The sequence below is a fragment of the Hippocampus comes genome, unplaced genomic scaffold (assembly GCF_001891065.2).
Source record: "Hippocampus comes isolate QL1 unplaced genomic scaffold, H_comes_QL1_v1.1 scaffold39, whole genome shotgun sequence".
In the NCBI taxonomy this organism is placed as follows: domain Eukaryota; kingdom Metazoa; phylum Chordata; class Actinopteri; order Syngnathiformes; family Syngnathidae; genus Hippocampus; species Hippocampus comes.
Window position 1 is genome coordinate 1,745,573 of NW_017842054.1, and position 24,448 is coordinate 1,770,020.

Sequence of the window (24,448 nt, forward strand, 5' to 3'; positions counted from 1 at the left end):
TTTCAGCTCAAATTGAATCTTGGGGGTGGAAGACTTAAAAGGCTTCTTGCTTTTCTCCATTCTGATGGATGAAGCTCTGCGGTGCACTTATTTAATCATCGGCCATTAAACGCCGTACGCCCCCCACCCCGTACCCCCATCGCCATCCGTTTCTGTCCACCGTGAATGAAAAAACATGGCTCAATAGTGGCACAGGTCCAGCTTTTAAAAGAGGTTGGGGTTGCTCTGTTGTCATAGCAACAGCGTGTGTGGACGGTGAGGGGAGGAGGAGCAGTCAGGTGGATGCGAAATCGCCAAACTCCCAATAATTCACTGTGGTGGGTGCAAGTTTACACATTAATTGAATTGCCCCTCTAATTTTGATGACTCTCCTCCTTCATGACAGGCGTGCGTTTAGTATGTGACGTAGTAAATACACTACGACTGGGCCAGCCTGAAATAATGACAAAAGGATGACTGATGGACCGATGTGCCCACCTCAGGTATCATGGCATTTCTACTTTTTATTGGTTGCAGTAGTATACTACGAGCAACTTCCAGTAAGTGCATTTTCTCAGTTGACCTATTTAAAGGATGCTTATCCTCCCTGAGCCGCTGGCTCTGCCTCATCTGTGTGACAATGTCCCAAATGGCTTCAACTAGAAACATGTGTCTTACAGAAGAAATGTGCATGAAGCACTTCTCACACAGTTCTTGGTACAACCGTACGACACACATTGTCGTTGTCGCCGTTAAGACAGAAAATCATTTGGAAACGCCACAGAGAAATCAAAGTCTTTGAGTTTGGCCTTCTGAGCTTATAGCAACGTAAGATGGCCGTTGGTAGCTTCACTTCTGGCTACTACCACTTTGCTAATAGTAAATCATGCACGCGCACGCGCGCCCACTCACTGAGCAAGCGAGGGAGTGAGCAAGAAGAAGCCTCAGCGGCAGCGGCGCCAACGTCTGTCACTCGCTCGTTGCTGGAAATTGGACAGAAAAGTCTGGAATTTCTCACATCGTCCTTCTTCGTCTAGTTTGGGAACGTTGGATTTTTGAACCACTGACGGACAAAGCGACAAAGCGTCCGAGAAAGAGAGTGAGAGATAGCGAGAGCGACCAGAAAGGTACAGACGACTACTTTTTTTTTTTTTTTACTCGGCTTCGACTTGTTGGTGCCGTCTATTTGCTGGGGTGGAATCGGGAGAAGCGCTTTGGTGTTTTATGACCAACACGCTGACTAAAATGTGTTTTAATTTATTCAAAGCTCTTCTCTGGAATTTGTCATTATCTGTGGGTTCCGCGTGTTCGCTTGTCTGGTGAGCGTTTGATTGTGCAAAGAAGCCACAACATCACTCGCAAGCTTTTCCTGGGTGTTATTGCCAGGTGATGGACGGATCCCTTCAGTGGCCGTCGTGGAAAAAAAAGAGTTACCTTCAACTTTTTTCTTCCCCCCCAACCCCCCTCGCTCTTTTTTTCTGCATGGCTTCGCTGCCATTTTCACTTCGTTTAAATCCAAGAGAATCTCCTTCCAAGTCGTTACTCAATGTTGGTGACACGCCAATGAACAAATGGGGAAGCAAAGCCAGCATTTATTCGCGTGTTTTTCTCTCTCGAAGTTTGAAGCCTTTAGCCGCATTCCTCAGCTAGCTAACGTTTAGCTCAACGTTTTGTCTTCACCTCCGTCACTGACGAAATCTTTTGTCAGTCACTCGAAACTCGTACATTATTTTCACCTTGCTACCCGAACAACACAATTTTGTATTCCAAGCGCAATACTAACTCTTCCGCTAACATAAGATAAACTAATTCTGGTCTTTAAAAAATAAATCCCCATTTAACTGAGGCCATTTGTTAACATTTGTTTTCCCACGGAAGTAGTAGTGATCACAAATATAAATGTAAGTAAAACAGTTCAACAAAGACTATTACCTATTATTACTATTACCTCATGTTTTTACCTTCAACTACTAATTTTTTGTGTGAAAATGTGTTTTCATTCATGTTGATTGAAGACTTGAAAGGGGTCAAACAATGTAAAATTTTGACTTTTAAATGTACTTTGTCCAAATAGTTGTGTGGCCACCCATCAAATATGAAATTAAACCAAGTAAATGTTTAGATGACAATTTGTGTAAATTGTCTGTGAGCAGTCCCTTGTGAAATTTTCCACCCTTGAGACATAATGCTGGCGCAAATTTAGACAGCCCTAGCCCACACTCACTACATCTAAATGCAGTCAGTATTCGGGTTAAGGTCAAAATTGGGTTTTGTGAAACATTTGAGATAACCTCCTTACATGCGTGAGCAGACAGAGTTACTCCCCTAAACATTATAATTGGGATCAATTGGAATAACCCGATCGAATCAGGCGACGTAGGGATAACGCCATGACGCAATATGACGTCATTGCAGCTTGCTCCTTTCTGCCATGAATCAAACATGTTATATCATTGTCACTCACCACGGGAATGAAGCAGCCGGTTTGCTCCCGGTTGTGCTGTTGTGCTGCTTCTGAGTTTCTGCGCCATGTTTGTTTACCTCTGCTTTGTATTTCCAGCGAGTTGCACGCCAGGCGCACTTGGACCGGTGTTCACACACACACACATTAATATGTGTGCAGATACAAACTGCGTCATTTTCGCAGGAGAGACAGAAAATAACGTGATAACACCACACACAAAAAAATAATAAAATATTTTCACAACCATGGCATATTAAAAGGCCTAGTGTCAGTTATGGGTGCTATTTCTCAACACATACACAAGACACATTGTATTATTGGACACAGGCATGGTAAAACATGCGCAAGCTTAAAAAAATACATAAGCATGCATGCATACTAGCGTTTGTTTTGAAAAAGGCAGCGGGAGCAAAACTGAGTTCGGTTGTATTTTGTTGAATTATTTAATTGAATTATGAAAAACAGGACATTATTTCAAATGGCCATAAATTGATGATGATTCAGCTGCCGGTTTAGGCCATAACATTGGTCAGAAAATGTTTGCAAACACCTTGTTTCACTTCTACACATGAAGAATCAGTCCGCTCTCATGGAGCTTGACAAAAAGTGCCAAATGTTGACTGCCGAGTGGCTGAAATTCCGACCGTTTCAAGTTCAACAAGGTCTCTAAATGATTCGTTGCTCATCAAAATAATTGTCGCTTCATTTCGGTGTTGATTCACTTGGGTCCCCGTGCGCTTCCTTCTTTGTATTGACATCTTGAAATGGTCCCTGAGTCACATGGCTGCCGCACTGACCGGATACTTGAACTCATTCGGTGGCGGCCATTTTCAGAAAAGACCCCAGGAGTGCCGGCCATTTTAGAGCATTTGGACAGATTTCTTACAGTTGTATTTATTTCCCTCAAGCCGCATCGAAAATTGTTTTCCACGAGGATTTCTACTGTTTGGCAGTTTGGCTTCCCATCACTCGTCAAGCGCTCGGAATTTCAAGGAGAACAGCATCAGACTATTCGCGACACCCCAAATGAATAAACATTCAAAATGAGAGAACTTGTTCATGGGACTGAATATTTTGAGACTCCTGAACACCTTAAGCCGTTCTTGGCATTTCATGAATTGATCACATCATCATCATCATAATAGCATCGATATGTAGCTTTAGGACGCTTTATTGGACGCGCAACTGAGTGACGAATTGTAGTTGCAGCAATGTGCCGGACAGCTGCACATTCCATATCGAGCACCCGCACACACTTGGACGCATGTATTTATCTCACACTAATAAAGGAAAGAATCTGCCTTTGCTTGTGAGCGGACGTGTGGCGTGTGTCATAGGCGGACGTTTGGCTTGTTCTGTAAGCGAGGGTCAACCAAGTCAATCAGAAAAGTCAAATGAAGAAAGTCCAACCAGTGAGTGACTTTCGGTTCGGTTCAGAAAATGGTTGGATGGATGGATCGATGGGAGTTTGAAACGAGGAGGGAATCGATTAGGCCACTTAGAAATCAACCTTTGTTGAGCTAAGCTACCTATTTTGCATGACAAAAATCCCCCCCCCCCCCCCAAAAAAAAAAAAACAAAGAACAAAAGATACGATCATTTACCGCAATAGGTTCTGGAGCCATTTATCTTTGGAGAAATTGTGACAGGCCTCAAAGGCATTTACATTCACTTGACTCGGGGAAAGGTGACACCACTATTTGAGAGCGCTTCATTCATTGATTGACTTGATTGAAAGTATTTGCCTCGATTGTTACTTTCCTGAGTACATTTGGACAAACGCAAGCTGATGACGACTTGGCCGTTGTTTACAAACAACACTTTTCTTTTTCCATATGTCATGCTTTTCGTTTTCTCGGCATGTCCTCCTTCTTCTTTTTCTTTCTTTTCTACTCCTTGTTGGGCTCCTTCCATGCGTGTCCGTCTGAGGGAGTTCTTCCTGCGTCCCCCCCCAAAAAATCTTTTTCTTCTCTGGGCTGCCTTTCCTTGGAGAGCCTCCAATGCTGCAGGCTGCAGGATCGCGTTACTCGCCAGTCTGGAGGCGCTACGGCGAGGTGGCACAGCAGCAGCAGGAGGAGGAGGAGGGAGGGAGGGAGATCAGGTTTCAAATCTCCCGTACTTCTCTGTCTGCTTTCCTCCCCATTTCCTCCCCCCTCCCAGAGGAACCTGGAGACAGAGTGGCTGAGCTGGGGAAGAAAACATGCGATGCCGCCGCCTCCTCCTCCTCCTCCTCAAATGGTGCATCGGTTCATGGTGGTGCGCTGCAGCAGATAAATAATCGGCTTCGTCGTCGTCTTTCCTTCTGCGTGTTTGAAGAAGTGCTTGTCAAATTGGGGCCATAAGAGAAAACACGTACAATGCTTATTAGTCATCATGCAAATAAATTCATCACATCATATGCCACTAGTTTCACTGATGTAAAACTACTGCATGCTCTCCCTCCATATTGGCCATGGGGGAAAAAAATTGGGGCTTGAAACCCTCTCAAATGTCCCCGAGGTGTGACTATGAACGCGGGTGGTTGTTGGTCCATGTGTGTGCCCTGCAATTGGCTGGTAAACAGCTCAGGGTGTACCCCCCCCCCCTTACTGCCTGAAGACTGTTGTCCACGCGAAGGACAACAAACACCATCTGACAAAAAAAAAAAAAAAAATCAAGGAAGTATTTGCTTGAACGGGCGCGCTTGCAAATGTGTTCCTCAGTGCCTCTTTGCCATTGGAGCTAATCTTCCAAAGCAACTCAAAGGCGCCTATTTTTAGTCCATCGTTATCATGTCACTGTTCCGTGAAGCATGTTCCTCACTGGCTGTACCGTGTTTGCGCGAAGCAGACGGGGACTGTGGACCCTGATTTGTTTACGTTCGGAAGATTCCCACCGTGCCATAAAGAGAGAATGTTATCGAGTGGACCAATTCACACCGTTGGAATTCCATTTCCAGCCGCTTCGGAAATCATTTTGGAAGGTTTGTCAAAACGCACCCTCAACGTTTCTGAAAGTCCAACAAAAAAAAGGGGGGGGGGGGATTCTTTGCTTTGCTGCCGCTTCTTTGTACTCATCCTGCTGCTGCTTTTCTGCCTTGCAGCTTTTTGGCCTTCCGTCTCTGAGCCTTTGTGTTCGCCATATCGGCGTCACTTCTTGGTTTCTCTTCGTGGCCATTGCTTTTCTGCTGCATCGCGGTTCAGGTGGGAGACACTGCGACTGACTACTCCGAGACGCTTCATGCAGTTGTCACGATAATTGAAATGGGAAACGGAAACGATGACCATTTGAAACACTTTGTCATTAAGTGTAAAAATGATATTTTGGGATAGTTTTGTGGCGCGCTACCCGCTCGTTTAGGTGAACCATTTGTACAAGTTGTACATCTTGTGTGACGAAAAAGGTTTTCCGCCGCCGAGAATACATCAATTGTTGCGACAACAACGGCTCAGCTCATGTTTCCCGACTGTGTGCGCAATTTGTCATTTTGAGATTTGCCAAATGAAAATTCGACGACGCCCTCTTTGCCCGCTGCTTGAATTGAGCGTGACGTGAAGATGTCACATGATGTCGCGGTGACGCAGTTCGCAGGCGGAAGCGGCGTCCATGTCCGCTTGAATCTTATTGATCGGGGCTTTCAATACGACCGCGCGGTGAATAATTCAGACACGCTCGCCATCCTGGCGGCTCGCTGACCTTGCCGTCGCAGTCGTGTGAGCGCAGCTCTTGTGTCGTTTTTTTTCCCCCACGTTTCGTTGTTAAAAAGTAATGGAAATGTCGGGCGAAGGCTTTGGTCAGCAGATGTCGCCTGCTCTCCCTTGTTGTCTTTCCCATGTTGGCTTTCACACACGCCAGCAGATGGATTTGCGCATTCTGTGATGTGTTTAAAAACACGAGTCCATATGCGTTTTGTGTCTGCACACATTGTGACACCGCCAAGTGCTGTTACATCATTTCAATGTCTGCCCTCCTTCCCCACCCAAAGTGCAAGTCAATCCTGTTTTTGTTTTTATTTTTTTGGAGTCGCACAGACCAAAGAGAACATGTCACGAGAACTTGGGCTCAACCTCTCAGCTGTTTGCGGCTCTGCTATCTCCGTGCGTGCGTGCGTGTTTACCTCCCGGCCCGCATAGCTCAGCCAGCCTCGCTTGTTTACGAGGCGACGACTGGTTTCTCGGCTTTCTCGGGCTGTTTTTCCGAGTGTCGCTGCTAAGCGACCGTTTTACCTTTTGCTTTTCCACGCACGACCAAGGTACAAGCTGAAGGACAAACCACGACATAATCTTTTCCCACTGGCAATTTTATGTCAAACAACATTATGTTCAAAACGCGAGAAAGTCGTCTCCAGTAGATTGCAGGGGAAAAAAATGTTGTTAAAAAGAAGTGATGAAAAGAATGTCGAAGTATTTCAAGGTTTGATTGTGAATTGAAGAACGCGGCAGAGCCAAAGCCGGTTTACACTGACAACAGTTTGGTTCTCTTCTCTGATCAGAACAAATGAATTCGACTGGCTTTTTGGAACTCCTCGGTCTTTTCGTCCGACGATCTTTGCATGTCACGGACATGTTTTGCTGTTCAAACTTGGGCATGGTTTTGTTGTCGTTGCGAGAAAAAAAAATATTGGAGTCAAGCAGTTGTTCTCTCTAGAAATAAATGAGAAGCAGCTGCTGTTGGTATTCTTTTTTTTTTTTTTTTTTTTTTTTTTTTTTTTAAATACACCCTCATGAGTGAGAGCTACTTCTCTCTTCTACTTGTCATGTCTATAAAAACAAAACGGTGGCCACCACCGAGCTCCTCCTCCTGCCGCGTCATCTTTGTCGAGAGCAGCAAGTAACATTGCGCCATTGATTGTGTCCCTTTTTTTTTTTTTATGTCAAAGCTCCAAGACAAACAGCGTAGGTGTGGCATATTGAAGAAAGCGTGACTCAGCTGTTGTATTGCTCTCGTCCTGACAGCTTGCTCCGATGTGACCCACTTTTCCCATGGAACCTTGCAGCAGCATGCAACACGCACGGACACAGCGCCCAGGTATGACTGTCTCCTAAATGTGTGTCAAATTTTTTATGTTTGTTGTTTCAGGCATAAATATAGCACAATCTCTTTGCCAAATACTTGACAAGACAATTTTTTTTTTTTTTAGTCAGCAGATGGCAGGCTGTACGTTCCCCCCTAAAAGTCTAGGAGGTGAATGTGCAAATAGAAGCCACAAATTTGTGGGTTCCCCTGATGCACAGTCATGTCACACACCTTTCGTCACGTTGCACGCACACACAAACATGCAGATGTGACAGTCAGATGCACAGACAGACACGCACAAACCCACATTGTCATTTCGGGCACATGTCCACGTCACCCACACAATTCCACATGTAGCACTTTGACAAGCATGTGCAAACACGCGTGCACAAATGAACATATTTCATGTCTCACACACACACACACACACACACACACACACACGGTGCATACACAAGTCTCTCTCTCTCTCTCTCTCTCTCTCTCTCTCTCTCTCTCTCTCTCTCTCTCTCACACACACACACACACTCCACAGTCATGCCACACACACATCAGAAATAGTCACCATACACATGACACGAAGACATCATGCGGTCGCCGCTACATCAAATGTCGAAACACGAGCCGCCATCTTAAATTGCGCACATTTAATGGCTTCATCAGCTACACAATCGCACATGCAAACACTCGCAATGCCGTTTCCCAGTCGGACTGAACATCTGTTGGATTTATAGCGTGGTCACATGAACACGCGCTACGTATCCCCCCCCCCAAAAAAAAATCTGATTCCCCCAGCACCCATCCCACCCTACTCCTCATCATCTTCTCCTCCCCCCGCCCCTTTTCTGCCCTTTCATGAGATTAACCCTTGATCCCTGCATTGACGGCAGGGCGGGCCGGGCCACTCGGGCGGCTTTTTAATTGCGCCTCCGAGCGGCTGATTTTGCCCATTGTCTGCTTTGATTTCCAACAGCCCGGGAGGAAGAACTCTGACTACGTGGTTTGTTCACTTACCACACACGATTAGGAAAGAGAGGCAGTCATTTGTCTCAAGGGGATGCCTCACCCCCCGTGACTTTCAGTGGGAGGGCGTCCATTAGAGGACAGCATTTAGTCGAGCAAACGCCGTATTTTATGTTCCAATCAAACCGTTGAACGAGTGGAACTTCAGGCGTCATTTCTGACTCGAAACGTACTCAAAGACCTTCAGAGGCGGGCCCCGTCTGCGCTCCAAATCACTCCCATATGTCCTGCAGTACACCCGCACATGCGTGCGCGCGCACTCATTTCGAAGTTGAGCTTGCAAGCGTGGATGATTTCAGTATAAAAGTATTTTCAGAGTTCCCCATGAAAAGATCTGAAGATGAAATGGGATGATGTACGTTTTGCACATATTTCGTGTTACGCGCATACCTTTTTCCGATCAGGCAACATTTTAGACCCCAGTGGGCTGTACACAAGGGATGAAAAGAGTATGCACCCACCCAACATCAAATGTTTGAGAGAATGATGTTTTCAGGGCACGTGTGTGTTATTTGCTTTGGGCTTTTATTTGATTGAAGGACAGTGAACTCCAGTTTCTAGCCGGGAGTACGTTGCAGAGCCATGACGTGAAAATCGGTGACATTAGCCACTCACACTTCAAGTTTTGACTGTGCATTGATTTACAACACTTAGGCCAGATTCCACCCACATGGTTCGACTTTAAAACTCGATTGAAATTACTTTAAATTTTGTCGCGCCAAACTTGAAACCTAGTTTAAAGCCAGACAGATTACATTGAAGCCTCCGTTTAATTTGCCGGTGCCTGGCGACGCATTCGATTTATGAACATATCGCTGTTTGATGGGGTGCGCGGCTTTGTTTTACAGCCGCGCTGGAGGACAAAAGCAACACTGCGCCGCAGATGGACACACTTGTTACTATGGCGATTACACTCATTAAAAACACCTCCAGTCCCCTGAGCCACGTCATAAGAATTTACGGCTTCTTCTGCTCAGCAACACACACACACACACACACACACACTTTTATGCAGAATTTGTACAATACTAATGCATTCACTCCGCGTGCAGATGTACGAGTGGGTCCAAGTGGATGCTGGGTAGTCTATGAAGCAAGGAAGACAAGAGAGGAAACCATTTTCAGCCTTTTAGATTGGTCAATCATTTGTTAAAAAAAAAAAAAAAAAAAAAGACACGTAGGGAGTGACCAATGCAATTGCTTTGTGAAAAATTTGGACATCCAAAGTTTTGGCCTGGCGCCAGTGAAGCACTCTTGAAATATCTTTGGATTGTATTGCAACACGACCAACTGAAGTAGAAAAGACACATTATTGGCTCATAAAAACGACGCAGCGCACACGAGCTTTGCATTTTTCACCTGTGTCCAAAATGCTCGGCGATGGCTGCAGAATATGTCCAGAGCAGGTCGATTTTTCGGAGAATGATGTCGAAGATGATGAGGATTACCTGACGAGGTGAAAGAGGAAGCACTCATGAGAAGGCTTGGGGAGTCAGTCGGCTATTCTGCTAATCTCCGGCCGCAGATGAGGAGGCGCAGAGAGCGGCCGAGCAAACAATGGCGGAGGAGCCACCAAGTCTGGCCTGCAGTCTCCCAGGCCCCCGAAAGGCATGTTGGCCAAGGCGCCGACAACATCGCAGGCCTGCTGCTGCTTCTCCTGTTGTAGCGGCCGGGGGCCCACCTGCAAGGGGTGGGGGGGAGGGCGCCAGGGAGAAGGGACCCCCCAGATGAAGTGCAGAGAGATGAAGGAACAACTCTCAAGCCTCGATCCCACTGAGGGGCTAATCATTGCGACTCTTGGCAAAGGTAGAAAAATGCACGATGACGTCGGGGTTTGTTCAAGGTTGCAAATGTTCACAAATCATTGATTTATTTATTCGTTTGTTTGCAACAAGAAAAGGACAGATGCACGTCTGGTGACCATTTGCAACCTTGAAGGAACCCTGACAAATCCCGGCGAGAATGCAACATTCGCTGCCATTGAAAACGTGTTTGCCGCTCAGTGGGGTCGGGGCTTCAAGGACCACTACAGTGGCTTGCAAAAGTATTTGGCCCCCTCGAACTTTTTGACCTCTTGCCCTACACAGGAAATTAGATTTTTTTTTAATTGAAGAATCAGTCTCAAGTGTTGCAAAAAAAGCCACGTCAAAAGCTTTACACTTCACTTGATTGATGAAGACGTAATGTGACGCGGTACATATTTATGTGCGTTGAAACGCAAGTTGAAAAAGAAGCTCAGCGCCGTTTTTATTAAGAAGACACTAAAACAAATAACATTTGGTGTGAGGTGACAGGAAATTGTGCTGAAAGTGTTGATTGTTTTCAACAGAAGGCCACGAGATTGTCAAGCGAGATGACACTCGATTCCATTTTTAGCGCCCCGGCCGAATTGCGTCGCAACCCCCACCGAGGCCACCGCCGCGATCCCAATCTCAGTCATTACACGATTTATTTGTGCGGCGCGCGAGCTGTCTGCCTCGGGCTTGTTTGTTTGGACTGCCACTCTTCTTCCAGAGCAGGAAGTGGACAAACATTAAGGTCTCATTATTGATGTCTGGACCTCCAAGCCGCAGACGTTTTCCATGGGGGCAGGGGGGAGGGGCTTAAAAGGTGGCAGCACCGTTGTTGTTGTTGTTTTCTTTCCTCATACAGCAAGGCGTTGGTGTTCAAGTCCACTCAAAATCTAACAACGCGTCACATCCTGGCGATTTTGATCGAGTGGATCTCGGCAGAAAATCCCTTTGCAGTGATTAGGGAGAAGGAATTAGTAAATGATTCATTCATCATTCCCTACTCCCGAATCACTGGAATGTGATTTTTGGATGGTAGACATGATACTTGGCTCAGCAATCAAATGAAAAGTAGTTTTGGAGCACTACTCCTGGCTTGCCTGCAAAGGACGCTTGAGAGTCTTTTCAGGAGGATGCGGGCGCGGTGCTGGTCACGGCTGATTGCCCGCTTCCAAGGCTCCTCTATCCCGTCCGTCTACAGGTGGCTCCACACAACAATGGCTGCTTTCATTCTGACCACCATGTTAACTCATTCACTTCCAAAGACGTTTTTAAACGTCTTTTCAGACTTGGTCCAGAATTGGCTGGTACTGAATGAGTTAAGGAGCTGGCGTTAGGGCGTTCAGCCGGTCGTCTTTTCGGGAGAGATTGTTGCTTGCTTTTGTTCAAATGTTTTCTTTGCAGTACAGAGAAATCTTTCGTCGTATTTTCACAAGCGTATGACGGACATAAAAGTCTTGAATTTTCTCCCAAATGGACAGGGGAGCCCAATCGTGTGGATCACCTTGCGCATGCGCCGCGTTCCAAAATCTGTCAATGCTGCTGTGTGATTTCGAGGAGGGATCCGGTTGACTGACCGATGTTGTGCCGACACGTTCCTCATATCGAGGAAAGGCAGACTTAAATGAGGACAGCATGCGGACGTTAAAGTGGGAAGGGTAGGAGGCGAAAGAGGACGCCGAAGGCACACCCCCAGTCGGTGTCAATCGTGCCGGTACGTGCATTGTGCAAAACAACATCTCGAAAATGGCTCCTACAAAGAGACACGCTGATCAAGCGCAGTTTCAACTGCAAATTATCACTTGCGAGGAGGAATCGAGCAGCCGTGAGAGAATTCAACATCACCTCATCCGTGGTGCTTGTGTTTTATGAAACGGCGCCATCTATCCATCCGAGCAAAGATGTCCGTGGCGCAGCAACATCTGGCGCATGACAAGGAGAAGGTGGCCATCCTCTACTCGTACTGCAGTGAAAAGTGTCATGTTCTTCGTTAAATTAATTAATGAAAGACGCTTTCTTGGAGATTTTAATCCTTTGCTCTACCGGCCTCATTTGGCTCCCATGACCGAGTCTTGTCTTGTATGGTCGTGAAAATACGCTACTTCGCTGACCGGAGTGACAGCCAAAATTGCTGGCAGGGTTCAGAGATTTCTCTTTACTGGGGGAAAAAAAATACAAACGACCACATTTTGTCTGAACAAAAGAAAGCCAAATTAAGGGGCTACTAGCCTGCGCGAAGATTTTATCGTGTGGTTGTTTTGATGCTTTTGGGAATGTCCTCCATTAATTCCATACGTGGCATAAATCACTTTCAATTATAAGTTTGGATTGGCTGATGAGGCCTTCAAATATCCGATTTAATTTTTTAAGTACAAATATCTGGTTTTAATCAACATTTTCCATCTCTCATACAAAAAAAAAACTGACATTTCGAAGAAAGTTGTTAGTGTGAGCAGTCAGCGGGCCTAGCGAGTTTTCCCCTTGTGGGATTTTTGGGGGTGTACCGCAGCTTCAAAAACGAACCGACAGATTTCCAAATCGCCTTCCTCATGTCGAAGATAACGCGCGCACCTATGATGTCATGCGACAGCTATACTGTTTTCAAAGGGAAGCGGCCTTTGGCCGGGTGCACAGGGGAGGTCGAGTGAAGGTTGTGGGAGCTTCCTCAACCTGCCTCGTCTTGTCGGCGCGCCGGCATCTGCGCGTCTTATTTTTCTTGTCCGACAACCTCGTTGTTGTTGTTCACTCGCGCACCCAAACGAGCAAACGGCCACCATCGGGACGCTTTGTCCAATGTTCTGCTAAAAGTGGGAATTCGCACATGCACACAGGCGCACTCATTAGGACGCCTCTCCCCAGCCAAAGATGTGTGAAAAGTGGGTCATAGGTCCGACCCCTTTGTCCCGCCCTGGCAAATGGAAAGTGACAGACGCTGGCTGGACATTGCCACTCATTCCCACACGCACACTCATATATGACCCCCCACTTCCCTCTTATCATCATCCACCAACCCCCTCTCGGCTCCCCTTGATTGCAACATGCGGTTATTCGAGCTGCGCCCGTAATTGCGCAACATCTTGGACAAATCATTTCGTTGCGGGTTCCGTAGCTCGCCGCGTCGTTGGTGTTGCCGATGCTGCGGTCGCGCCGGTGCGAAGGAACAAGAAAACCAGTGTTCCCGGTGCTCGATTACAGTACACCCGCCTGAAACAAATTGCATTTACTCTCATCTTCTCTTGAAAATTGAGCCCTCGAAGCAAGTTTGACTTGGCAACATGAAATTTGGTTGACATGTCAAGTCACGAGTCGGCCCACGAAGGAGTCTGCAAAGCCATAGGATGTCGGCCATTTTGATTTGAAGCATTCATTTTTTGCACACTTTGGGTTTCTTTGAATGTTTTCAAAATCAAGCCCCCGATGCCAGTTTGACTCGGCGACACGAAATTCTGTAAACATGTCGAGCAAGAGTAGATCCACCAAAAAAAAAAAAAACCTTTCAAGAACATGCCCTACACAACACAGGAGGTGCGCCACTTTTCGGTTGAAGCAGCCGTCGCTTTGGCCAACTGCAGTCCTACATCGAAGACAAGCTGGCCCGAGAGTGTGTCAAAAGTTGTCGGCGTCATTTCTTGTCCCAATTTCCCCACTTGTACGTCTTCACAAACTGTCGATGGTTGTGTGTTGTCAGCGTTCCGGGTTCAAAGAGCCAGCGAGCCAGAGGAGCCTCTTCTCATATTGTGATAGCAGACGAGCAAAACACCTGTGGTGAAGCCGCCGGACCCCAACGTCAGATCGGGAGCGGCGGCAGCGTCCGTCCCGCCTTTCCCGGCGCCGCCCCGCCCGAGCATCCGTCCAGTCGCGCCGCAGGATGGCAGGGCTCCTGTTGCGTCTGGCCGCCACGACCGCCACGCTGCTGATACTCTTCAGAGCAGAAGGTACCACCAACACGCCGCGCCGGGCCTTCGCGCTTGACTACGCTTCATTGAGAAAAGGGAATGTGGAGCAAACCCCCAAAAAGTTCAGACGTCTTTGTCAAGTACTTCTTTTTGATCATCGCACTTGGATCAGCGATCCACTTATTTGTCCTTGAATGTATTTTTACAGATTTTTTTTTAAATGCTTTGACTTTTTTCTTGCACACCAGATTTTTCAATTATTTTTTTTGTTTGGTTTTTAAATTTGACCTATAAAAGTTTACACATATCGATTTTACAATGTGTTGTCATTTGTAGCAATGACATTTGAGGAAAAAAATTCCACCTGTTGCTGAACCGAACCCATTTTTCATAAATACTACTTTGATTTCTTTCTTACATATTGCATTATATTCATATTATTACTGCGATTATTATGATGAAAACCCAAAAGAAGAAAAACAAGGGCAGATTCGGGATCAGTGCAAAAAAAATGATCCAGATTATCCAATTGCATTTCTGATGACAAAAATTTTGTAAAAATATGTTGATCAGTTTGTTTGCCGATGTTTGCGTTCTATCATTCATGATTAATGTAAGCAAAATGAATTAACCAATTATTTGATAAAAGAGAGAAACTTTGACCAAATTTAGGGGAAAACTAGATGCAACTAACAAAATACTTTATTTTGATAATAAAATAATACAATTGAGCAAAAATTATTTTAAATATTTTATTTTGCGTTTATGAAGCAGTGACTGAATAAAATGTTCAAAGGCAAAACGCATGTCAAAGTAATTTTGACCATTTTTCTTTTTTTTTCCTCTTCCCAAATGGCCTTAAAGTGAGAGCATGCCGCCCGGCAAATCCCCAAACGCATTGAAAGCGTGTCGAAACAGTGGCCATTTTCCGCGGCCGTTGCGGATGCGGAGCTGGCAAACTTTCTCTGGCCTTGGGCCGCAGGAAGCTGTAGAGCCGTTTGTTGCCGCTCCCGCTTCCTCTTTAGCACATGAACCATTTCCTGTATGACACGGCGCGGGCTGTCGGCGGCCCGAAACGCTCATTGTTCTCCGGAAATTTCCCTCAGTCCCTCCAGAGAGGAGCTTGCCCTTTGAAGAGGGCTCGCTTCCAGCTTCTGCCCCCAACAACCCAACCCGCAAATGTCTTTCCATCGATCACTTGGATATAGATGACATGAAGAGGTTGATAAACTCTCGGTCTGCCATGCTGGCTACCTTTAGTTGACTTGATTTATTTACATTGCGCATGTCAAGCCGCTCTACAATGTTTCGAGCCAAGTTATTCTAATTTTGCCATCAAATCTGTGACTAAATGACAAGAATGCTGATAAAAGGCATCAAAAAATGAAGAACATATTTGATGCCTTTTTTCAGCATTTTTTTTTCACCAAATCCCAACGTAAATTAAACAGTACTTTAGTTGTGTATTTTAAATATTTGCGTGCCACTAAAACAAAGCAGTCCGTAGCACGGGACAGTTGTGCAGATCTCGCCGGCATCGGGCAGAATTCTCATACCTCCAAAATCATCACTTCTCAGGTGGGGGAGAAAAAAAAATGGGATATTTGTAAAATCCATTCACAAGCAAGACATCTTCAACACTTTAGCTTATTCAATAATTTGTAAAAATAACACGGGGGATATACCTGGTTATTGTCAATATAATAATTTTATTTACAAGTGCCTCCGAGTGCACGTGAATTATCAAAAAAATAAATAAAATTCAAGAAACGAGTGGATGAGTGCATTTGAACTTGGCAACCACATTCTGGACAAGTGTCCACGTATTGAAGGACTTCTTCGTAATTGCTATTCATTTCCCTTTTTTTTTTTTTTTTTCCCTTGGAATTCTTGAAAATACACAAATAATAAGCATGTAAGTCTTTCTCCTGTTATGACAGTTTGCCACGGTAAGCACTTGATTTAATCCTTTGAGGCGAGTCAATGAGAACATGAAAAACAACGTGAAAACAAACATTGTTCAGGAACTTTTCGTTTGATCCAAAAACAACTTTTAAATATTTATCTTTTTAAAGTAGCGTTCCTCTTCAGGCCAATTTGTGGTGTGCGCGCAAGCGTGTCAGTGCACATGCGTGTATTCGTGCGTGCGTGCGTGCGTGCGTGCGTGTGTGTGTGTGTTTGTGCAGCACAGTGACTTTCAGAGTCCGATTACCCAGCCTGCTCTCTGCCAGACCTCAGTCTCCACTCTGACTGACGCGCGCATACCCCCCAAAAAAAGGGAACTCGAAAACAGTTTAGTGCATTCTCTCCACAATTCAATCCGACATTAGTTGTCGGATTTTGTTTCCAGCAGTTCTCTTCAATCATGTCTCATGTCGGCGGACCGAGACATCAATCTCGGAGTTCCCTTTACAGGCCCTCTAAGATGCAAGATGACATCAGTGCAGGGGGTGCTGGGCGTTTGTTTTGTCGGGAGAGGCGGCCTTTATACTCCGGCGACTGTTTCCATGACAACCGGGCAGCTCAACGTGTATGCGCTTCAAGTCCAGACATGTCAGCGCACTTTGGCGTTGTTGCTACGAGGAAGGCAGGGTGGAATGCGCCGCGCAGAAGAAAAGAGCAGATTGGGGGAGGAAGGAGATAAGTGCCGAGAACAACAACTGATAAGAAGCTTCAAGACTCTCCTCTCCTTTCTCTTTCCTTCGGCATCACGGAAAAATCAAATGGGAATCTTTTTCCAGCCCTCTCTTTCAAACACACACACACACACTTCGATGTCAACTGTGCCGAGGGAATGTCAGCTGTGAAAAGTTTATTCTGAAGGACTTTATAAATAGAATGTCCCCACACTGATAAAGGAGAAAGCTTCACCTTCAGGATGACTCGCTGATAACGCTGCGCAACTCATCTGCGCCGCATGATGATGTCATCAAACCTCCCAAGGAACAAGCAGATAGAATCCAATGTGTTTGGAGCCTTCAAGCGGGCGGACGATGTCCGAGCGACTTTTTACTGTCGACAACTGCAGCAGTGATTGGGGTTTTTAGATGGAGGACCGAGGTCGTTCCCGAAGAAGTCCAGCAAAAATTCTGATCTTGTGGTTTCGGGAGTGAGCCGTTCGTTAACTGTTTTCCTGCTAATCGTCGATTTTGTTGTCTTGCCTTTTGGCAGCGACGGGTCAGAACCCGGACCACGTCCTCCAGGGCACCGGCGTGAAAGCGGAGGCCAGACGTCCCGGCGAGGACTCCACCGTCGCCCCCGAGGACGCCGCTCGCTTCCTCAGCTGCTACTGCTCCGGCCACTGTCCCGAAGACGCCACCAACAACACTTGCCAGTAAGCTGCAGCCGCCCCAGTCGCCTCACAGCATTCCTCCGGACGTTTTCAATTACCGATATGTGGATACAGTCTGAAGAAAAAACGATTTTATTCGACATGAAACAAACAACTGTAGCGTTCCTACTTTTTCCTCTGAAAACATTCAGTCAGCAAATGAAAAGTGCCTTTTCTCCAGTTCGGGACGTGCCGCTCGCCGAAGCCGTTTATTGATCATCTTTCGATCAGATTTTGTTGCCATTACGGGTGATTGTTGAAATCATCCACTTTGCCAATTGGTACTCTCGGCCGAGCTCCGTTTAGGAGACTCCCTTTCCAAAGCGAGAGACGATTTCAGCCTTCGCAGACAGCAAGATTTGCTCCCGTTGACCAGATATTATTCAGAGACCCTGTGCGCCGTGCCTCCGAATGCCCAACGAAAACTCTGAGTGGGGGTTCACATGCCGAACTTCCTCTCAGGAAAAATCTAGAAAATTCTCAGGGAGTGCGGGGAGGGGTGTTTTTGACATGCGTGGTGACAAGGGTCGTTCCCCAGAACCAACGGTCAGTGCTTCGCCATCATTGAGGAGGATGAGCACGGCGAGGCCATCCTCACGTCAGGATGCATGAAGTATGAGGGCTCACACTTCCAGTGCAAGGTAAGCCGACACACACATACACACACACACCCACGCGCCCAGTCAGGATGTGTGTATCGTGATGGTTCTCTTTGGACCGGCAGGACTCCCCCAACGCTCAGACCAGAAGGACCATCGAGTGCTGCAGTACCGACTTCTGCAACCGAGACCTGCTGCCCACGCTGCCCCCGCAGGCTCCTTCAGGTACCGTTTGTTGTTTTTCCGGCTTTGCGGCGTCCGCTCCTTCGTTGACCCTCGCCGTGCCCCCAATCCGCCTCCATCTTGTTTCCAGAAGGCAGCCCCCACTGGTTGGCCTTCCTCATCTCCATGACGGTGTGCTGCTGCACGCTGGTTTGTGTCACGGTGGTCTGCTACTACAGGTGCGCCAAATACTCACCTTTGCACTACGCGCTACACACAAGTGCCACCAAATCATACTCACTGACACATTTCACATTCGTCTCTTGGTCATTTGGAACTGTGCGTGACACGACCAATGCGTTAGATTTGAGGGACTTACCAACAAAGACACAAATGGCATACACTGATTAACTTTCACGAGGTAACAAATATCAAAAACACATTCTAAATGTTAAACTTGAATAAATGTGATTTTTTTGTTTCCCCGCTTTTGTTTTGAGAACTTTGTTAGATTAAAAGAAATGGGCTTCTTTCGCTGATGAAAAGCCAAAGTCTTAATGTCAGTTCATCCTCACTTTCAGACACACACAAACATGACATCACATCACATTCTGCTGCCACATGACTGGAATGTTTGTGTCTGTCTGCTTGTGTGTGTGTGTGTGTGTGTGTGTGTGTGTGTGTGTGTGTGTGTGTGTGTGTGTGTGTGTGTGGGTGTGTGTGTGCGCGCGTGTGCGTGTGCGTGCGTGTGTAACCCTCTCCTCCCTCTTCTACCACGGATCTTGACCATGTGCGCACGCATGTGTTTGTACATATGTGTTTTGTGAACATAATTTGCGCGTGTGTGTCAAGATACAAGTGGCAGAGCGAACGTCAGCGTTACCAGAAGGACGTGGAACAGGAAGTGTTCATCCCTGTGGGGGAGTCTCTCAAAGACCTCATCCACCAATCGCAGAGCTCCGGCAGCGGCTCCGGGCTCCCCCTGTTGGTATGAGCTGAACACTGCACCAGTGGGCGCATGTTGAGCGATCATTGCAGTCAAATCAAATCAAGCAACATAATTCACACCCAAAGGTTCAGCGGACCATCGCCAAGCAGATCCAGATGGTGCGTCAGATCGGCAAAGGGCATTACGGCGAGGTGTGGCTGGGCCGATGGCGAGGCGAGAAGGTGGCCGTCAAGGTGTTCTTCACCCGAGAGGAGGCCAGCTGGTTTCGAGAAACTGAAATCTACCAGACCGTCCTCATGAGACACGACAACATCCTCGGTAGACACAATTTCACGCACACCCGAGATGATGTCACCGTCCTGTATGGTGTCATCTTTTCCTCTTTCAAGAGTCATGATCCCTGGATGTGATTCTTCAGCATGTTCGTTTCACACAACACTGTGAAAAAGGCAGCGTTGCATCCACCAAATCGGAGGGTTTGAAATGTGACATGGAAACGAGGCATCAGACACAATTGTGAACGCCAATCACAATTCCCTTTGTAGTGCCCTGTACAGCGGGTGCTCGCATATTCATCTTTTGGGATTTGCCGATTCACATAATCATAGACATTTTTGGGGGGGGGGGGGTAACCTATCACCTGTTATTCACTGATTTTTATTTATTTCCCCTATTTTAACCAAATCCCCCACTTGTTTATATCACATTGAGCGTCTGTGATTTGCTATTCATAGCAAAGGCCCGCAGTTGAGTGGTGATGGAGTATTTTGATTTTTATGATTGTTCAGGGTTCATCGCGGCCGACATCAAGGGCACGGGCGCCTTCACGCAGCTCTTCCTCATCAGCGACTACCACGAGAACGGCTCGCTCTACGACTTCCTGAAGACGGCCACGTTGGACACGGCCACGCTTCTGCGCCTGGCGTACTCGGCCGCCTGCGGCCTGTGCCACCTCCACACCCAAATCTACGGCACGCAGGGCAAACCCGCCATCGCCCACCGGGACCTCAAGAGTAAGAACATCCTCATCAAGAAGAACGGCGCCTGCTGCATCGCCGACCTCGGCCTCGCTGTCAAGTTCAACAGGTCGGACCGGGATTCCGTCGATGGCGCCGCTGACGGCCGCTGCCGTCTCGCCTGACCCGTTCTTTGTCCCCTTTGTGTTCCCGTAGCGACACCAATGAGGTGGACATCCCCCTGAGTACGCGTATGGGCACGCGGCGCTACATGGCGCCGGAAGTTCTGGACGAGAGCCTGAAGAAGAACCAGTTCCAGGCCTACCTCATGGCTGACATGTACAGCTACGGATTGGTCGTGTGGGAGATTGCGAGACGCTGCGTCACCGGAGGTACGGCCCGCCAACATGTGCCAAACATCCGAGGTTTTTAGAGCTGCTGCAAACCAACAATATAAAGACAACTCAAATTCTTTAACACAGTAAAATAAAAACATGAGGGTTGTTCAGAAAATGATTCTCAACAGAAGTGACATTTGACGTTTACAAAAGTAATGAATAGAAATTATGACAAGGAAAACAAATTACATTTTGGTCTTGGTCAAACAATTATGTGCATAAGCTTTCAAAGTTTATTTTATATGGAGTCATTTCAGCTCGCTTGCCGTACGGCACGCCGAGCTTCCAATAGTCCTTGGTCGTCGTCGTCTTTATTCGTGGCTATTATTTATCAAATGAGGAATGGGAATTTTGCGACATGAGAGATTCTAGTTGGAAAATTGAAGTGTTTTCGGAATGGAAATGAACTGAAACCTTTCGAATTAGAATGGTTTGAATTGATGCAAAATGGTGGAAATTCATTGTAAAAGAAACAAATGATTGAGTTTGGGCTTTTATTTTGAAATTACAAAAACTTTTGGAACTGAACTGTTTGGAGTTGGCACAGTTTGAAAACGGTCAAGAAAGGTTGAAAAGGAGAAGAGCAATCCAGGAGCTTGAAAGTGGCCCAGGATCTTCTCCCAGCCTAGCTATAAAGTCATGCGCACAAAAAAAAAAAGCTGTTTTCATCCCGTGTGCCATTTTGTGCCTGTGTGCGCAGGAATGGTGGAAGAGTACCAGCTCCCGTATTACGACATGGTGCCATCAGACCCGTCGTACGAGGACATGCTGGAAGTGGTGTGCGTCAAAGGCCTGCGCCCCACCGTGTCCAACAGATGGAACAGCGACGAGGTAAAAGCACGCCCCACATTGGATGACACCACCTCCTGGAGACCGAGGGCTCCTCATAATTCTGTGTGTGTGTGTGTGTGTGTGTGTGTGTGTGTGTGTGTGTGTGCGCTATTTTTAGTGTCTGCGTGCCATGCTGAAGCTGATGTGCGAGTGCTGGTCAGCAAGTCCCGCCTCCCGCCTCACTATCTTGAGGGTGAAGAAGACGCTGGCCAAGATGGTCGAGTCGCAGGACATCAAAATCTGAAGCGCAAAACGCGTCTGACAATTCGGAAGAAAAGGGAAAATCAAAAGCCCAAGTCATGGCGCTCGTCCATCTTCTCGTCTTCCTCCGGTGGCGCTTTCTGTGAAAGCAACGCAGACCACTTCCTGTCCCTTTTGCCAACTTCCTGTCCGGCTTATCCACTTCGTGTCCACTTCCAAAAAACAAAAACAATTTCAACATTTTGGATTTGCTCGTTGTGTTAGTCTTGGAAAATGTCTCGGCCGCAGGGAGACAACGCAGTCGTCAATGTGGAGACGTGGACCGTCCTGTTTTTTTTTTTTTTTTTTGGTTTATTTGTTTTTGTTTGTTTGTAAACAAGAGGTGGAGCTCTTGCTGCTACAAGCAATCTCATTGGTGGAGCCAAACCTCAGTGGGCAGAGCCGATGAGACAGGGAATGTGGATTTTATTTATAACAAACGCTACACTCGAGTACGCAAACGTGATGTAAAAATAATTGTATGTGATGGACGACAATGTTAGCAAATGTGATTACGCTTTGAGTGCAAGCGCTGATGCTATTTTAGCATTAGCTTGCTTGCAAAAGCGAATAAGGGGTGTGCTCGGAAATGCGAACCGAGCGCCCTGCTTCACTCCGGCCGTTCGGAAACTCCGAGCATTCTTGAATTGTGCGGAGTACCGGTGCGTGCTCTCGCCGCTCCAACTGAGGACACAGAGCGCCCAGAATGTCAGGCCGAACAGGTGGATACGGTTCAAGCACAAGCTGCTGATTGGTTTTGAACCGTAGCCTGCATTCAAAAACGAAGGGGAGCGGAGGGCGCTCCGCCACGCCCAACTCACACACTCTTGAGTGCCTTTCGGACGTCCGAGGGAATGCATTCGAGAGCACAAACTAGGGCTAGGCAGTATTTTTTATTTTTTATTTTATTGTATTTTGGGGGGGGGTTCTAAGTAACCATACAAACAATTAAATATAGCAACAAAATGGCTGCTTTTGTAAACTAGCTCCTCTGGTCATAGCCATGTTCGTGGAAGGAACTCGCATCAAGGGGGAGTCCCCCCCCCCCCCACAATTCACAATTTAATCCCTTCCCCAATTTGCTCGTTAAAAAAAAAAAAGGTGTGGACCCCAATCCTGTTTCTTCGTGCCAATTACAGGTGCTCATAATTGAAAACAACTCTTGGGATGGGAAAATGCCGTTTCCACAGATGTCAATAGACAGCTTTTGTATCGTCACTTAAAGGGGAAACAAACCTACTTGTTGTGGGGTGGGGTGATGATATGCCATTTGTGCCAGCACTAGTCGAAACACAGTACTCTGATTAATCCTGCATTTGTGGAATAAGAAATTAATATTTCACCCCCTCAGGGAGCCACCATGTCGAGAGATACCGTCGTTGTCCGGAAGTGACGTCACGACTGCAGCCGCACCTTTGCCTGCTAAAATGGCACATTTGAGTGAGGCTGCACTGTGGAAAAAGGATCCGTAGGAACTCAGAGTCGATGGTAAGCACTAGTGTTCCATCTCGCCTGGTTCGCTCGCTGCTAACCCTGACGAGCTTGCCACGTATACCATTTTCAACAATGACAGCTTAATTAGTGATTGAACATGATTTCGCAATCAGTATATGATGACAATATAAGACGGGATACCAACTTCAACGATGCCAGAAAAGCCTTTGCGAGCCATTGCGTCTGCTATTAGCTTCCACGATCAACTGTTCTGTCCCAATGTTTAGCTTGTCCCTGCTGAATATTTCCCAATTCTGTCTGGCTTTCTTCAGAAACGGCGTGGCGTAAAGGGCTGACACCTCACTCTCTTATTCACACGATGAGAAAGGAAAGGTGTAAATATGGCGGCCCCTGTAGGCAGGTAGCTCTTAAAACGAGTATACTGTATTTGAAACTTATTTTTTTCAGAAAATACTTTTTAGGTTTCATATTTGTTCCAAGTCATCTCAACCAATGAACTCTGTAATCATCAATTCACCAATTCATGGCGCAGCCCTAAAACAAACCAAAGTTAACCAAAACGACCATGTTGTGCTAAATTTGTACGGTAAACGAGCGAACTGCCAACTTATTTGCTGACGCAGGTAAGCCTTCGTCATTGGCTCCTCCCACTGAGCTTTCATACGTCCAATCAGTCTCTTGTAAATGCCTTTGTTGTCATTTAAGACGTTCTTCAGCAGGAACAGCGATGTAAAGTTTGTTAGCTCGTCGCAGCGAGCGTTGCCATAATGTCGAGCACACGTGTCAAACTCTGATCCTCCAGGGCTGCTGTTCTGCATGTTTTAGATCTTTCCCTCCATCACACTTGATTCAAATGATGGGGCTCCTGATAAGTTGGAGGAGGGAAACAAATCATGCTGGACAGCGACCCTCGAGGACTGGAATTTGACACCTGTGGTGAAGAGAATATTTCGGTTGAATTATTACATTAAGACTTAAAATGTTTTAATGGGCAAAATTAATGTCACTTTAGGGTTTGCATCTGCTTCCTCGTGCTAAGCTACGCTAACAGAATCCTTGCTGGACATTGTGCTTGTTTTAAAATGTCAACGTTGTCTCTTGAAATTTGCTAAATGTGTCGTCAGAGTGGCTTTTTTTTTTTTTTTTAAAGTGGTCAACTTTGATGTTTTTCCTCTTCTAATATGCAAGAAGCCTTGAAAGGCATATAGAAATGTTTGTTCTTTTGTGCCTTATTGAGTTTACCAAGGAAACAAAAGTGTATACAGTCTGTCCAATATAACAATTGTAAGTAAATAACCTTATTTTTAGTACTCAACTGCTGTCCTTTCACTTGTGGGGAAAATCAACCCGAATTCTTTCATCGGCGGGGAAAACAAGCAA

The 24,448-nt window shown here is 46.5% G+C and overlaps 1 protein-coding gene across 2 annotated transcripts; it reads left to right on the forward strand.

Moving 5' to 3' along the window:
- The first annotated feature begins 879 nt into the window (after positions 1–879).
- LOC109510114 (bone morphogenetic protein receptor type-1A-like) lies at positions 880–24,383 on the forward strand. Of its 2 annotated transcripts, none has more exons than XM_019860208.1 (13): positions 880–1,106; positions 7,378–7,450; positions 13,940–14,186; positions 17,319–17,481; positions 18,017–18,119; positions 18,203–18,302; positions 18,391–18,478; positions 19,092–19,227; positions 19,314–19,506; positions 19,977–20,274; positions 20,361–20,536; positions 21,243–21,373; positions 21,492–24,383. In XM_019860208.1, the coding sequence occupies exons 3-13, from the start codon at positions 14,120–14,122 to the stop codon at positions 21,615–21,617; spliced, it is 1,581 nt and encodes a 526-aa protein (XP_019715767.1). In that variant the 5' UTR covers positions 880–1,106; positions 7,378–7,450; positions 13,940–14,119; the 3' UTR covers positions 21,618–24,383. The 2 variants fall into 2 exon arrangements, with proteins under 2 accessions (XP_019715767.1, XP_019715768.1); XM_019860209.1 differs by having other exon boundaries at positions 18,394–18,478.
- Positions 24,384–24,448: the final 65 nt, after the last annotated feature.

Bases quoted from the DNA above. Each gene is read 5' to 3' on its own strand.
- LOC109510114 (XM_019860208.1), top strand. From the start codon at position 14,120: ATGGCAGGGCTCCTGTTGCGTCTGGCCGCCACGACCGCCACGCTGCTG. The intron at 18,303-18,390 runs GTACCGTTTGTT...TCTTGTTTCCAG, and splicing joins GCCCCCGCAGGCTCCTTCAG to AAGGCAGCCCCCACTGGTTG. The intron at 20,275-20,360 runs GTCGGACCGGGA...GTGTTCCCGTAG, and splicing joins CTCGCTGTCAAGTTCAACAG to CGACACCAATGAGGTGGACA.